The sequence below is a fragment of the Staurois parvus genome, unplaced genomic scaffold (assembly GCF_062004578.1).
Source record: "Staurois parvus isolate SC_StPar_1 unplaced genomic scaffold, SC_StPar_1.0 ptg001134l, whole genome shotgun sequence".
Classification (NCBI taxonomy): domain Eukaryota; kingdom Metazoa; phylum Chordata; class Amphibia; order Anura; family Ranidae; genus Staurois; species Staurois parvus.
In genome coordinates, this window is record NW_028318930.1 from 3,085,958 (window position 1) to 3,099,622 (window position 13,665).

A 13,665-nucleotide genomic window follows, 5' to 3' on the forward strand; every position below is an offset into this window, starting at 1 on the left:
TTTTGAACATCCTGCAGGTTAATATTTCCTGTGTCCCTCAACATACAAAGTAGAAATAATTCTATTTTAATTCAACTGTAGAATACTTTTCTCAGATTTCATTGAGGGGCTACCTTGTCACAATGCTGCCTACAGAAAGATCCGACACTGGCAAACTTTAAGTCAGCCCACAATAACCCATTCTATTACCGGCTTTTTAACATGGTTACATGTTTGTCGTTTTGTTTTTTTGTTTTTTTGCACATCTTGGGAAAATAAACAAAAAACCATGCAAGTGCTTGTAGGTAAAATTTAAACGGTACATAAACATGTAATAACAGATAAAGATAACAAATGTAATTAATATTGGAAAAATATAACAAAAACTTGAGCTGGCCATTCATTTTATACAATTTTTATTCAGTTTTCTTTAGATTTACCTTCAACTATGTAGTGCAAGGGCCTGCCTGATTGCATGCAAATTGAAAGTGTTTAGGTTTAACCCTATATTATACGGTTTTGGCAAGTCTAAAGGAACATTTCTACAAGAAAATTGTATAATGTATGGCCTGCCTTGGCAATAGATGCCTTTCGCCAAGGAGTCCCCACCCACTTTTCAACTGCTTGGCAGATGATCAAACCAGACGTGTTTGTAGCAGCCCTGGAGAGAGAGACTAGCTTACTACAATTTTGGCTGTGGTATATACAAGACTAAATGATAGTAGTGACCAATCGTAACCCTTGGAAAAACAGTATTACCTTTTAAGAAAGGATGGCACTCTTTCCTGAATGGGCTTAGGCTTGGTTCCTAATGGCATTCCTATAGTAAAAAGTCATTGAGCTAACCAGGTTTGGGATGCATTCTTGTGTATTGTGAGCCAATAATAACAAAATATGTTCACGGCGTCCATGCTGCTGAGTGAGGGGCGAGGTGATGAGGAGGAGGGGTCACCGCACACTGCGTGTCTCACTGCCTTCCTCGCCTCGCTGTCTGGCCTGCTTGCTCGCTGCTACTGCCGCCCTCTCCGCTCCCGCATGTCCCGCTCTGAGGAGGGGAAGAGGAAGGCTCTGTGGGGAAGGGGGCTCCGGTCCGTCCGTGTACCACCGAGAATAAGGACGGAGCTTCGCTGCCTCAGACAGCGAGGCGAGGAAGGCAGTGAGACACGCAGTGTGCGGTGACCCCTCCTCCTCATCACCTCGCCCCTCACTCAGCAGCATGGACGCCGTGAACGCCTTTAACCAGGAGGAGCTTCTTCCATCCTTGTAGCCCTGGGGATTCCTGTGCCAGTTCCTTTGGAGGCTTTTCCAGATTGATACTGCTCTGACCTGCCGGATCATTTTCTCACCACATGAGGGCGTAGGATCTCCATTTTTCCCAGCTACACACTTGACCAGACCTGAGTGGAGAGGGGATCGTCAGGATATATATATACACATGCGCATTACCCATGCGCGTTCTGGTTAGTGTGAAATTCTACCATTTGCACTGGGAATCGAGGAGCACTGTTTTCACCGGACTGTGTTTAATATTATTTACTCACGTTTTATGAGCGCTGCATTTCTTTTATTTAGTTACTCTAGGATAGCTGGACAGGACCATAGAAGGTCCTTAACCCATCAGCAGGACCAGTATCTGTTCCTTTGTGCAAGGCGGAACTGGATGAGCACTGCCTGAGTTCTGCAAAATTACCTACAGCAGGCCACTGGTGTGAATGTCTCAGACCAAGCCATCAGAAACAGACTTCATGAGAGTGGCCTGAGTGCCCGACGTCCTCTCGTGAACCCTGTGCTCACTGCCCGGCACCATGGAGCTTGATTTCAATTTGCCATTGAACACCAAAATTGGCAGATCTGCCACTGGGACCCTGTGCTTTGTCACATTTTGCTCAGGGTGAACCTGCTCTCATCTGGGAAGATGTGAAAGAGGCTGTAGAAGCAATGGGAGAACCTTTAGGCTGCCTGTAACATCGTTCAGCATGACTGTTTTGGTGGTGGGCCATTGATGGTCTGGGGAGGCATATCCATGGAGGGATCCACAGAACTCTACAAGCTAGACAATGGCACCCTGACTGCCATTAGGTATCAAGATGAAATCCTTGGACCCATTGTCGGACCCACTGCACCAGTTTAGGGTCTTGGATTCCTCCTGGTGCACAACAATGCCCGGCCTCATGAGGCAAGAGTATGCAGGCAGTTCCTGGAGGATAAAGAAATTGATACCATTGAATGGACCCCACACTTACCTGACCTAAATCCAATAGAACACCTCTGGGATATCATGTTTCTGTCCATCCTACGTCACCAGGTGGCACCTCAGATTGTCCAGGAGCTCAATGATGCTCTGGTCCAGATCTGGGAGAAAATACCCCCAGGACACCATCTTGTTGTCTCATTGGAGCATGCCCTAACATGGTCAGGCATGCATACAAGCACATGGAGGCCATACAGAGTACTATTTTGAGTTGCTGCAATGACATTTCAGCAAAATGGACTAGCCTGCTGCATATTTTTTTTTCACTTTTTATTTGCGGGGTGTTCTTGAATTCAGTCCTCTGATGGAAATGAAAAATTAACCTACAAACAATGGGGCATCCTTATGTTCCCAACACATTGCCCTATCCATATCAGTTAAGATATCCAGCATGTGTGTTACACACATTATATTGCCAAAAGTATTGGGACACCTGCCTTTACATGCGCATGAACTTTAATGGCGTCCCAGTCTGTAGGGTTCAATATTGAGTTGGCCCACCCTTTGCAGCTATAATGGCTTCATTTCTTCTGGGAAGGCTATCCACAAGTTTTAGAAGTGTCTATGGGAAGGTTTGACCATTCAGAAGTGCATTTGTGAGGTCAGGCACTGATGTTGGAAAAGTAGGCCTGGCCCGCAGTCTCCGCTCTCATTCATCCCAAAGGTGTTCTGTTGGGTTGAGGTCAGGACTCTGTGCAGGCCAGTCAAGTTCTCCACCCCAAACTTGCTCATCTATGTCTTTATGGACCTTGCTTTGTGCACTGGTGCGCAGTCATGTTGGAACAGGAAAGGGCCATCCCCAAACTGTTCCCACAAAGTTGGGAGCATGAAATTGTTCAAAATGTCTTGGTATGTTGACGCCTTAAGAGTTCCCTTCACTGGAACTAAGGGGCCCTGAAAAACACCCCCACACCATAATCCCCCCCCCCCCCCCAAACTTTACACTTGGCACAATGCAGTCAGGCAAGTACCATTTTCCTGGCAACTGCCAAACCCAGGCCCGCCTATTGGACTGCCAGACAGAAGTGTGATTTCACACTCCATAGAACACCTCTACTGCTCTAGAGTCCAGTGGCGGCATGCTTTACACCACTGCATCCGACTCTTTGCATTGCACTTAGTGATGTAAGGCTTGGGTGCAGCTGCTCGGTCATGGAAATCAATTCAATTAAGCTCTCTATACATTGTTGTGCTAATCTGAAGGCCACATAAAGTTTGGAGGTCTTTAGCTATTGACTGTGCAGACAGTTGGCAACTTTTGAGCACTGTGCGCTTCAGGATGTACTGACCCCGCTCTGTCATTTTGTGGCCTACCAAGTGGAAGCAACTAGGAACAACAGCAACTCAGCCACCAACAGTGGACCGTAGAATATTTAGTAGCAAGAAAATTTCACGGATGGACTTAATGCACAGGTGGCAATCTATCACGGTACCACGCTTAAATCCACTGAGAGCAAACCATTCTTTCACAATTGTCCTGTAGAAGCAGTCTGCATGCCTAGGTGCTTGATGTTATACATCTGTGGCCACAGAGGTGATTGGGACACCTGAATCCAATGATTTGGAGGGGTGTCCCAATACTTCTGGCAATATATATTGTGTGTTTGTGCCACAGGCAGCTAGCACTTTCAAAAGTTAGAGTTGGCTCCTAAATTTAGATCATGACTGGTTTCCCTTTGATGTATGCCTGGCTTGGATTAAAAAATACAGTGCATGAATTGTTCTTTTGTATTGTCCTGCCAAAATGATCATTTCTAATGAGAGGAGGGGAGGTCACGGTTTTAAACTTTTGAATATGGAAACATCTGCTCTAATTTCAGGTATTGTCTGTCCTATAATGGCATCCTCACACACTTCTTCATAACTAGTTGATCTAATTTTAAATATTTTCTTGACAGGTTTTGCACAGATTGCAAGAATAAAGTACTTAGAGCATACAACATTTTAATTGGAGAACTGGACTGTAGTAAAGAAAAGGGCTATTGTGCTGCACTGTATGAAGGTCTTCGGTGTTGCCCTCATGAACGACACATTCACGTCTGCTGTGAGACGGATTTCATTGCTCATCTCCTGGGTAGAGCAGAGCCAGAGTTCGCCGGCGGGTATGAGTATGTAACCTGCTAGAGTGGGCTCCCTAGCGCTTTGTTTACTTTTCTATATTTTATTACCTGTTTTTGGTTTTGTAAGTGTAGGCAAATATGAAGTTCTGTTATGTATTAAAAATGATTTGTATTTTAAACAATGTGCATGTCTTTGAATTGGCCTCCTGTAATCTCCTGCATGTCAGCCTTCAGACTGTATGAGGGTGGTGCAGTACTGTAAACTAGTTGGATAGTGAAGAGCAACACTGTGAAACAGAAACCGAAATGGTCAGTATATTTTTTGGCATTGCAAGTGTTGGGGGAAATTTTGAATTCGGAAACTATCTGGACAGAAGTAAACACCTTTTTATGACCGGTAAGATCATTCATATATGTATTTCAACTCTGTATTTAGTGGTTTGCCTACACTTACATGTTAAGTCTGCACAAAATATTTAAACATCGTAAGTTTAACATTTAGGCGTGCTGCTGTGCACGGCTTGTGATGTGTTTTAACATTATGTATACTTCAAGCAGATCTGTATGATACTAGTTAATGTGTTAATCCTCTCTACAATGTTTCACCTTTTACTTTTGTAACCTGTATGTAAAATGTGCAATAATTTTTTATTTTTTTTCCTCTTATGTTAAGGCGTAGGGAAAGGCATGCTAAAACGATAGACATTGCACAAGAAGAAGTCTTGACGTGCCTGGGAATTCATCTCTATGAGCGTCTGCATCGCATCTGGCAGAAATTAAGAGCCGAGGAGCAGACCTGGCAAATGCTGTTTTATCTTGGTGTTGATGCCTTACGCAAGAGTTTTGAGGTCATTTTTTTTTTTTTTCTTTTTAACATTTTTAGTTTTAGGGTTCTTTTATAAAAATGTGACAGTGTTAGTAACTGCAGCTAGAAGCTTTTCCAATATTGCCAATTACCAGTAGATAACTAATCCATATCTCTTGTTTATCAGTAAGAAGAGGAGACATAAATGTATGTTTGTATGATACTGTGGCAAAGACTCTAAAAGTGTTGGAGATGAACTAATATAGATAGGGGGCATAAAGTCAGACTGATCCATGTAAGGATAAACATGCTGGTCTACCTTTTTGGAGTAATGGTTTAGCCCTTTTTTTTATTTAGAGGATATTCAGCTACTGGGAATATAAATGGTATTTCATGCACTTTCCAGTCCAGTTTCTCCACTAGTGGTGCAACACCCTGGGGTTCCCCCCAGAGTGCAGCACGCACAAGACCCAGTTTTCCCTAGATTAGCATCATGAGTGGTCATGGTGCAGGTGGGCCTTAGGGCCTGTGAGAATAAGGATTTGTTAGGAGCTACATTCTAAAAAAGCGTTTTTGATGTTCTTGGACATTTGACCAAAGCAGTTTAAACTGAGAGTAGTGTTTATGTATGAAAACATTGTACTGTAGAATACCAGCTGCTTTGCATTTTGCTTTAAAATATATCTTCTGTTTTGTAGATGACTGTTGAGAAAGTGCAAGGAATTAGCCGGCTAGAACAGCTGTGTGAAGAGTTTTTGGAAGAGGAAAGGGTTCAGGAGCTTAAGCAAGAAAAGAAGCGGCAGAAGAAGAAAAACAGGAGAAAAAACAAATGTGCATGTGATATGCCATCATCACCAGAAAGTATGGAGACAATCACCACAAGTCAGGAAAAGGTAATGGCTGCAGCTTCGGAAGAATTTTGTGTGTGTGTGTGTGTATATAATAAATAAGAAAAAAAAATGTTGGTTTATAAAGCCAAGATGGGCCTATATTTTGTTACGGTCTGTTAAAGTAAACCTTTAAGAGAAATAGAGGGGGGGTTGCATTGCTGTCCTCTTTTAAGAATGTTCTAGTTGCCTTGCTGATCCACAGGCTTCTTATCTGCATATGTTCTTTGGGTTGGTATTAAAGCAGGTGGTCAGCATGACAGCCTGACATCTACCATATACAGAATTAGAAGTTAGCAGTTTTTCCCCCATGTTTATCCCAGGATAAGTATCCTTTTACTTTAATGCCCTTTTACTGTTAAGACTGATAAAGCAGCAGTTGTCAGAGCAGGGATCGGCACCGATCATCAGGGCACTGATTATCAGTGCCCTGATGGCCGGTGCCCGTCAGTGCTGCCAGTCAGTGCCTATCAGTTCCGCCTCATCAACGCACATCAGTAAAGGAGAAAAATTACCTGTTTGCAAAATTTTATAATAGAAACAAAGAAACCTTTTTTGCTTTTTTTTTTTTTTTATAGTGCAAAAAATAAAACTCCCAGCGGCAAGTAAATACCACCAAAAGAAAGCTCTATTTGTGAGAAAAAATGATAAAAATGTCATAAGGGTAAAATGTTGCATGACCGTGTAATTGTCATTCAAAGTGCGACAGCGCTGAAAGCTGAAAATTTGGCCTGGTAAGGAAGGGGGTATAAGTGCCGGTAGGCAAGTGGTTAAATAAACTAACACGAATGCCTATCAAATTCACTTTTTTTTTTCTCAAAACTGAATATAAATTCAAAAAGTCTTATGGATTCTTTTTAAGAAGAAAACAAACAAATTTATTATGTTTGAAATTTTATTATATTTTGAATAATGAATTTGTGCAACAGAATAAACAGAATATTTCCAGAAAAATGTGAATAGCTAACAAACAAATAACCATTGTTCAGAAAACTTCACTGCTGTGGTCTTACCTCTTTTTGTCTGTTTTTATTTTTAGGAGACACCAGGCTTTGCAGATATGGGCTGCAAGTCTTGCAATGGTATAGAAGACAACAGCTGTGTAGAAGTGGTAATAACACATGAAAACTCTTCATGCACTTGTCCAAATAGTGGGAATCTCCTGGCATCTTCAAAAATGAAAAAGGGTATATATGTTTAACTGTTGGTTTTGGGTGAACTGACTCATTATATATTTGAATGCAAAATAACAGTGAGAGGGTGTGATAAGTAGAGGTGTTTTTGAATACTTCATTTCAGACCTTGTTTTGTTGTTAATTGAAGGCCTTTTTTAGACATCATTTTGCATTGCTGTTTTCCCTAATAAGCAAGGTTTTGTAAGCATTGATACGGTTTTCTAACTTGCAGCATGACGTTCTTGTATTGAAAAGTTATACTTAGTGCTATTTCATGTTTGTTATAACAGGCTTAGCACCACGTTCCAATGGAAGTGATTGTGGTTATTCATCTAGCATGGAAGGTAGTGAACCAGGATCTCGGGAAGGGTCAGATGTGGCTTGCACTGAAGGCATTTGCAACCATGATGAAGCAGGTATTATACAGTACTGTCGAAATAACTTAAAATATCAGTGTCAGATATTTTATAAATGTGTACGGAGATGAATATTTTGTAGATGATAAAAATACTCTTGCAGCTACATTATACAGTTTCCTGCAGCTGGTTAATTCCTCATAACTGACTTAACATGGTTGTAAACCCTTACATATACCCAGTGCAATGACTAGCCTCAGGTGATACCAGAGATTAAATAAATCCTCCTACATAAGTTGTACTTTATCTGCAGACCTCTGGTTCTAAAGCCTTTCAGAGTACACAGATCAAAGGACATTTCCCAGCAGTAGAAAGCAGAGGGTGAGGATCTGATGTCGCACACTGCACAGCTAGGGCACAGAGCTGTAGCGTAATTTTGGGAGCAGAGGGAAGGGACACCCCCTCTACAGAGAATCGTAGGAAAATATACACAGCTGAGGCTGTCAGTCACGTGCTGGAGGAGAGCTGGGCTGTTGCCTAGATTTCTGCGGTGTTGTCAAGACCTTTTTAGTAGCGACTCATACAGCTAGCCGACTGAAGAGAGATCAGAGAGAAATTACACCCAGTGCTTTGGATTGAGGCTAGTACACACTTTCTGTCCCCGGTTTACTGGCAAGATGGTGATCATTAAGGCAAAACTATATACTCTCCTTGAATCCGATGCGTGGCCATGCAACTCCCCGAATTTTCAGCATCCAGTTTCCTGGTCCCAATTGCCTCCTGCTGTCATTGGCCGTGCCAAGATGACGTCACTCCTGTGCATACGAGGGAGTTCCGTCAGCTTCAGCATTGCTGAATGTGTGCAGTGAGCTGCGCTTGCACAGCTTACTGTACAACGACAGACAGACAGGCAGGTAAGTAGCTTTAGATGCAGAAGAGACAAGGCAGGTCTTTTATGCATTAAACATCCTGCCTGTTCACCCTTTCCCTTTTTTTTTTTTTTTTTTTTTAATAGCCTAAAATTTCACTTTAAGTAGCAGGAGAGGTTGGGGAAGCTTAAGTCTGCAAAATCAGACAGATGCATGCTCTGCAAGTCCTCCGGTACAGCTTCTTCTCCAACATGGAAAATTAGTAAGTTGTACAATAGTAATATCATGGCTATCTTGAGACTAGCAATCAAATTTGGCATTGCCTTGATCTCACACTGCAGATAAACAGCTAGGAGGCAATATAACAAAAGTATATAAATTGCGCAAAACCTTGCACTTGGTGCAAAGTGTTAGTGAAAACTAGGGAAAGCCGCACTCAAACTATTTGAATATGCAATGGAACAAAAAAATATAGAAAGGTGTTCCGCTATCCCTTTTAAAGAGACTAACATACATGTGAACAAAAACATATGCATAAAAAATAGAAGAGCAATATAGCACAAACGGTGCAATACATAGTAATATAAATGTAATGAAATACAGGTAATGCAAGAGTGATATACATAAAATGCAGCACAGATGTACAGTGCATAAAGTATTTAGATCCCATTTACATTAATTTTTTTCTTATGTTACAGTCTGATACTGCAGTTGTTTAAATTTTTTTTTTTTCTCCTTCATCTACACTCAGTACCCCGTAAATACAAAGTGAAAACCGAAATATTATAATTGAAGCACTACAGTCTTGAGTGTTTGTGGGTATGACAGTGCAAGCTTTGCACACCGGGATTGGGGGATTTTCTACAATTCTTTGCAAATCTTATCAAGCTCAGTCAGGTAGGATGGGGATCGTTGGACAGCCATTTTTCAGGTCTTTCCAGAGATCTTCGATAAGGTTCAAGTCGGGGCTCTGGCTGGGCCACTCTAAGACATTTGCAGAATTGTTCCTAAGCCATATTATGAGGCGCTGCTCTCTGCAGCATTCGAAACCACCCATCACTGGAGAACATCACCCACCTGGACCAGAGGTAACTGGGGGAAAAAAGGTACAGTGTTGCTGCATGGATAGTGTTTGGGCTTGTAAAGGTCATTTTAAAATAACCACTTGTTTTTTTTTTTTTTTGTTTTGTTTTTACTTGAGCCTGCAAACAATGAACAGAGGGCAATGTCAGGCTCCTGCACACTCTTCCTGCAGCTCTGAACCTGTATCTCTGTAAGGGCTTTGAGTTAGAAAGCTGGAGGAAGTATCAATGTATTACATAAGCGCTGATTACCGCACTTGTAGACCATTATGAACTGCAAGTTCATCTTCCACAGTGATAGACAGGACTTGTAGTTCATTCACAGATCTGTGGTGCTGAATTTAAATGGGACAGTGACTGCAGCTGATAAGAACCCTCATGCATGGCCCTGGAGGGGGATTTGAAGAGGGCACGCTCAGTTGCATGTTACACGCTGGACTTGGAGCAATAGTTCTGGGGCCATAATTGATGGCTAACTCTAAGCTGATTAACCTCTAAAAGCTTTAAAAGTGTCACCTACCAATTGTTTTCAGGTTCCATGGTTTTTTTGGGTTTTTTTGTTTTCTTTTGGTGAGTCTGTGGCAGCCTTTCTCAACAAGGGTGCCTTGAGGTTTCTTTAGGGGTGCTTTGGCAAAATGTCCATAAATTGCCCAAAACTTGTATACAAGCCAGTGGGTGGAACAAGCCTGCCTTTTGGTTACACAAAGCCATAGGTTTTCATAGTGAACCATTACGACCTTCTAGCCGCAGGCACCCTGACAGCCAATAACATCAGTTGATGAGGTTGTCATGATCCTAGTTTAATCATCCCCCTACCTCTCTCAGTGCTGGGGTCACATTAGCTCAGTGATGGAGAGAATCTGGGGGAGAAGAGAAATCCTGGAATATTGATCAGTACCAGTGTGCAGAAGTGTATTTGCTTTGAAAGAATAAGTCCCCTCTAATGTTGGGTGTCCTACATGTGTGGATGTTGCTGTGTTATATAAAGCTATTAGAATAGTTTTTCACATTTTAGAATGGGTTGCCTCAGGACTGCCCATAATTTTAAAAGGTGCCTCAGGACTGCCCATAATTTTAAAGGGTGCCTTGACTGAAAAAAAGTTGAGAAACACTGGTCTATGGTGTGTACGTGCCTCAATCCAGAGCACCCAGTGTGATTTTTGGTTCCTCTATTTGCATACGTCATTTCTGGCAGACTCCCAGTGATTGAGGGGGAGCACCAGCACACAGCTTGTATGAGCCTCAGCTGTGCATGTTCCCTATGAGATGGTGTAAAGGGGAGACGTCCCTTTTTTCCTCTCAGGTTTCAGATTACATTTGGCACTCCAGTCTGAGCTGTGAAGTGAGTGACATTAGATACCCTCCCCCTGTCTCTGGAAGCTCAAAAGCTATGGAAATTCTGGACTTTAAATTGATATGGAGAAGAGAGGACTGCAGATAAACAGGTATTTAGGGGGATATGTCTGGCCTCGGATGATAGGCAGAAATTAGTCACTTCACTGGGTATATGTAAATGTTTAAAACCACTTTATAATTTGCTATGTAGTTTTTTTTTTTTTTTTTTTGTTTTGTACAAAATGTAAAATATAGAATCATTTTAATATTTACTACATTTTTAATGTTCATTTGCAGGTGAGGATTCATGTGTCAATTGTGACAAGGAAGAAGAAGATGGTGATAGCTGTGTGGAATGTTGGGCCAATTCAGCAGAGGATAGTCTGAAAGGAAAAAATAAAAAGAAGAAGAAGAAATGCAAACCATTTAAATGTGAAAAAGAGAGTGTACGTGTTTTTTCCTTTTTCTTTTTCTCTCCAAACCCCCCCCCCCCCCGGCATTTGCATGTTACGTATACTGTGTGTCCACACTTCAGATGATGATTTTTGAAAGATGGTACCTAAACCCTTGACGTAAACTTTGTTATCATTGTGAGCAATCTCGGCCTCTTGTCAAGTAGTGTAGCTGAGCATTTTATGTAGATCACAGCTCTTCCCCTTAATATCGGTTGCTGTGAGGGGACACAGTTAAAATCAAGTCCCTCTATTGGTCTGGGAAGCTTGCTGTTGTATTAGGCAGGACTGTATGGGATCAAGCTTCATTTTTGTAAGTTCAGCTGCCTGTTTCATAGGATTCATTGATTAGACTCCAGTCACACTTGTACGACTCCAAAGTTGCACAGTTTCCATTGTGACTTAGATTTAACTTTACACTCTCTGAATCATAGTTGCATCAGAGTCGTATAGGTGCCTTTTCAAAGTCGTTGCATCGATCTGAACAGGTGCCATTGAAAAGCATGGGCTGGGACTTTGATATCCAAAGTCGCACAAGTGTGAATTGAGCCCTAGCTTCTTCTTGGTGAGCTTGCACATGGGAATTTAGATCAACCAGTGCAGGGCCCATCCTGTCTCAGCCAGGGCCTTCGTTGCCCTGCAGCCATACATATACATACCCTTTGTACACGTGCAGCTGCTGGGCAGGGAATGATGTTTGCATTATTTCTTTTGCATTTTCATCTGCATTTTAAAATGTCATATGATAAATGAGGTGTTTAAATGTTAATTTTTTTTTTTTTTTCCTTAAGCATGGGGCCTGTGCATCTGAAATTCCAGACAACATACACAATGATCAGTCCAAAGATGGCAAAGCTGATAGCTGTTGTTCTTCCATGAAAATCAATGGACAGTCATGCATAGATCACCAGAGTGAATTATTAAAATGCACAGGGTCAGGACAACCATCAGACAATTTGGAAGGTGGAAGAGAAACAAAAACCTTAAAAGAACTTCTGGTTAGTACTTTTTTTTTTTTTTTTGACATGTTTTACATCAACACACCAGCTTTGTAGTACTCTGTGGGAGCATGCATTCTAAAGGTGTGAATGCTGCTGCATGCTTTAGGGAGCCTCTAACACATGAAGTGTGTTCTGGAAGCTAGGTGATTGTTTACTAAATTAATTGGATTTCCAAGATGTCATTGGTAACTGGTCATTTTCTTGAATTCAGGAACAGGTTCATAGCGCAGCTCAATAAAGGGAACATCTTAGGATAACCGTTATCGTGTAGGGCATGTCATCTCTGCAATGGCTGAGGCGGCCAAACTTGACCTGTGGCTCTTCTGATTAGTTGTCATACTGCAGCATTTCATGTTGCTTTTTTGTTTTACTACTTATTTGGCAAACTTTTCTCCAGTCGGGACATAACACTAGATTTGGTTTTTATGGTGAAAACAAATTTTGAGAAGATCCCTTATTTTCTTGTTTTTAGGATGAATCAGAATGCACTTCAGAAGAGGAAGATGGTCTATCACAGGATGAAATCCAGGCCTTTATGGCAAACAACCAGTCCTTTATCAGCAACCGGCAGCAGTTTAGACAGTATCTGAAGGAAAAGTTTAATAAGTACTGTCTCCGACATGATCACCGGAATCCTGTTTGTAGTAGCTGGTTGGCAACAGCTGGAGCAAATTAAACACAATAAACAAATTCTGACTTTCATTGAAATAATCAGAATGATTACCGCACTGTTTTCTGTCTTACAAAATTTTCTGATTTTGGTCTCTTGAATTTTTACCAGATTTTCTTTTCCTTTTTAATTTTATTTTCTCGAGGGAAGAGGTTCAAAGCACATTTTGTTGATTTCTGGGTTATAATTTCTTATGATGAGAGTAACACCCTGCACCTTTTTTCCCTTTTTTCTGCTTTTCGATTGTGTCAACGTTATACACGTACACGTGCACACAACCTTTAGCGTTAAATGTTGTAATTATAATTTTGTACAAAATGGTAACAAACCAAATATAGGATTTACCAATTTAGACATCCACTTGCTAAATGTTTTGGATGTGATAATGTAAAAGCGCAATGTGCAGAATTGAAAATAAAAAATATTTATTAATATGCTTGGCAAGAGTTGACTTGCAATTTCTGTATTTTAGAATCCAAAGAAGATGTAGGTTATGACGATGTTACCATGTACAAACAGGAGTCCTATTTCCAGTATGGAACCCTCTACACAGGCTAGCGATCTGTAGCTAGAAGCAGCAAAACGGAGCAAAGAAATGACTCCAGTTCTACCTACATAATTTTGTATATAGTAGCTTTGCGCAATTAATTGCCACTGCATGTTGCTAGTGTAGCTTACACCATTTTAGTGCTCTGGGCCATCTGTTTAACAGCTGGTTACTATTAGCAATTAATAGTTGGCAA

The 13,665-nt window shown here is 41.3% G+C and overlaps 1 protein-coding gene across 1 annotated transcript in view; it reads left to right on the forward strand.

The window, feature by feature from the left end:
- GGNBP2 (gametogenetin binding protein 2) overlaps window positions 1–13,358 on the forward strand; it is a 35,235-nt gene extending 21,877 nt beyond the window's left edge. Inside the window, exons 6-13 of the mRNA XM_089659203.1 lie at window positions 4,129–4,338; window positions 4,964–5,138; window positions 5,794–5,988; window positions 7,022–7,169; window positions 7,448–7,573; window positions 11,097–11,245; window positions 12,043–12,249; window positions 12,725–13,358. Of these exons, the coding sequence (XP_089515329.1) occupies window positions 4,129–4,338; window positions 4,964–5,138; window positions 5,794–5,988; window positions 7,022–7,169; window positions 7,448–7,573; window positions 11,097–11,245; window positions 12,043–12,249; window positions 12,725–12,928 (1,414 nt within the window). The 3' untranslated portion in view covers window positions 12,929–13,358. The remainder of the gene's footprint in view (window positions 1–4,128; window positions 4,339–4,963; window positions 5,139–5,793; window positions 5,989–7,021; window positions 7,170–7,447; window positions 7,574–11,096; window positions 11,246–12,042; window positions 12,250–12,724) is intronic.
- The last annotated feature ends 307 nt before the right edge of the window (window positions 13,359–13,665 follow it).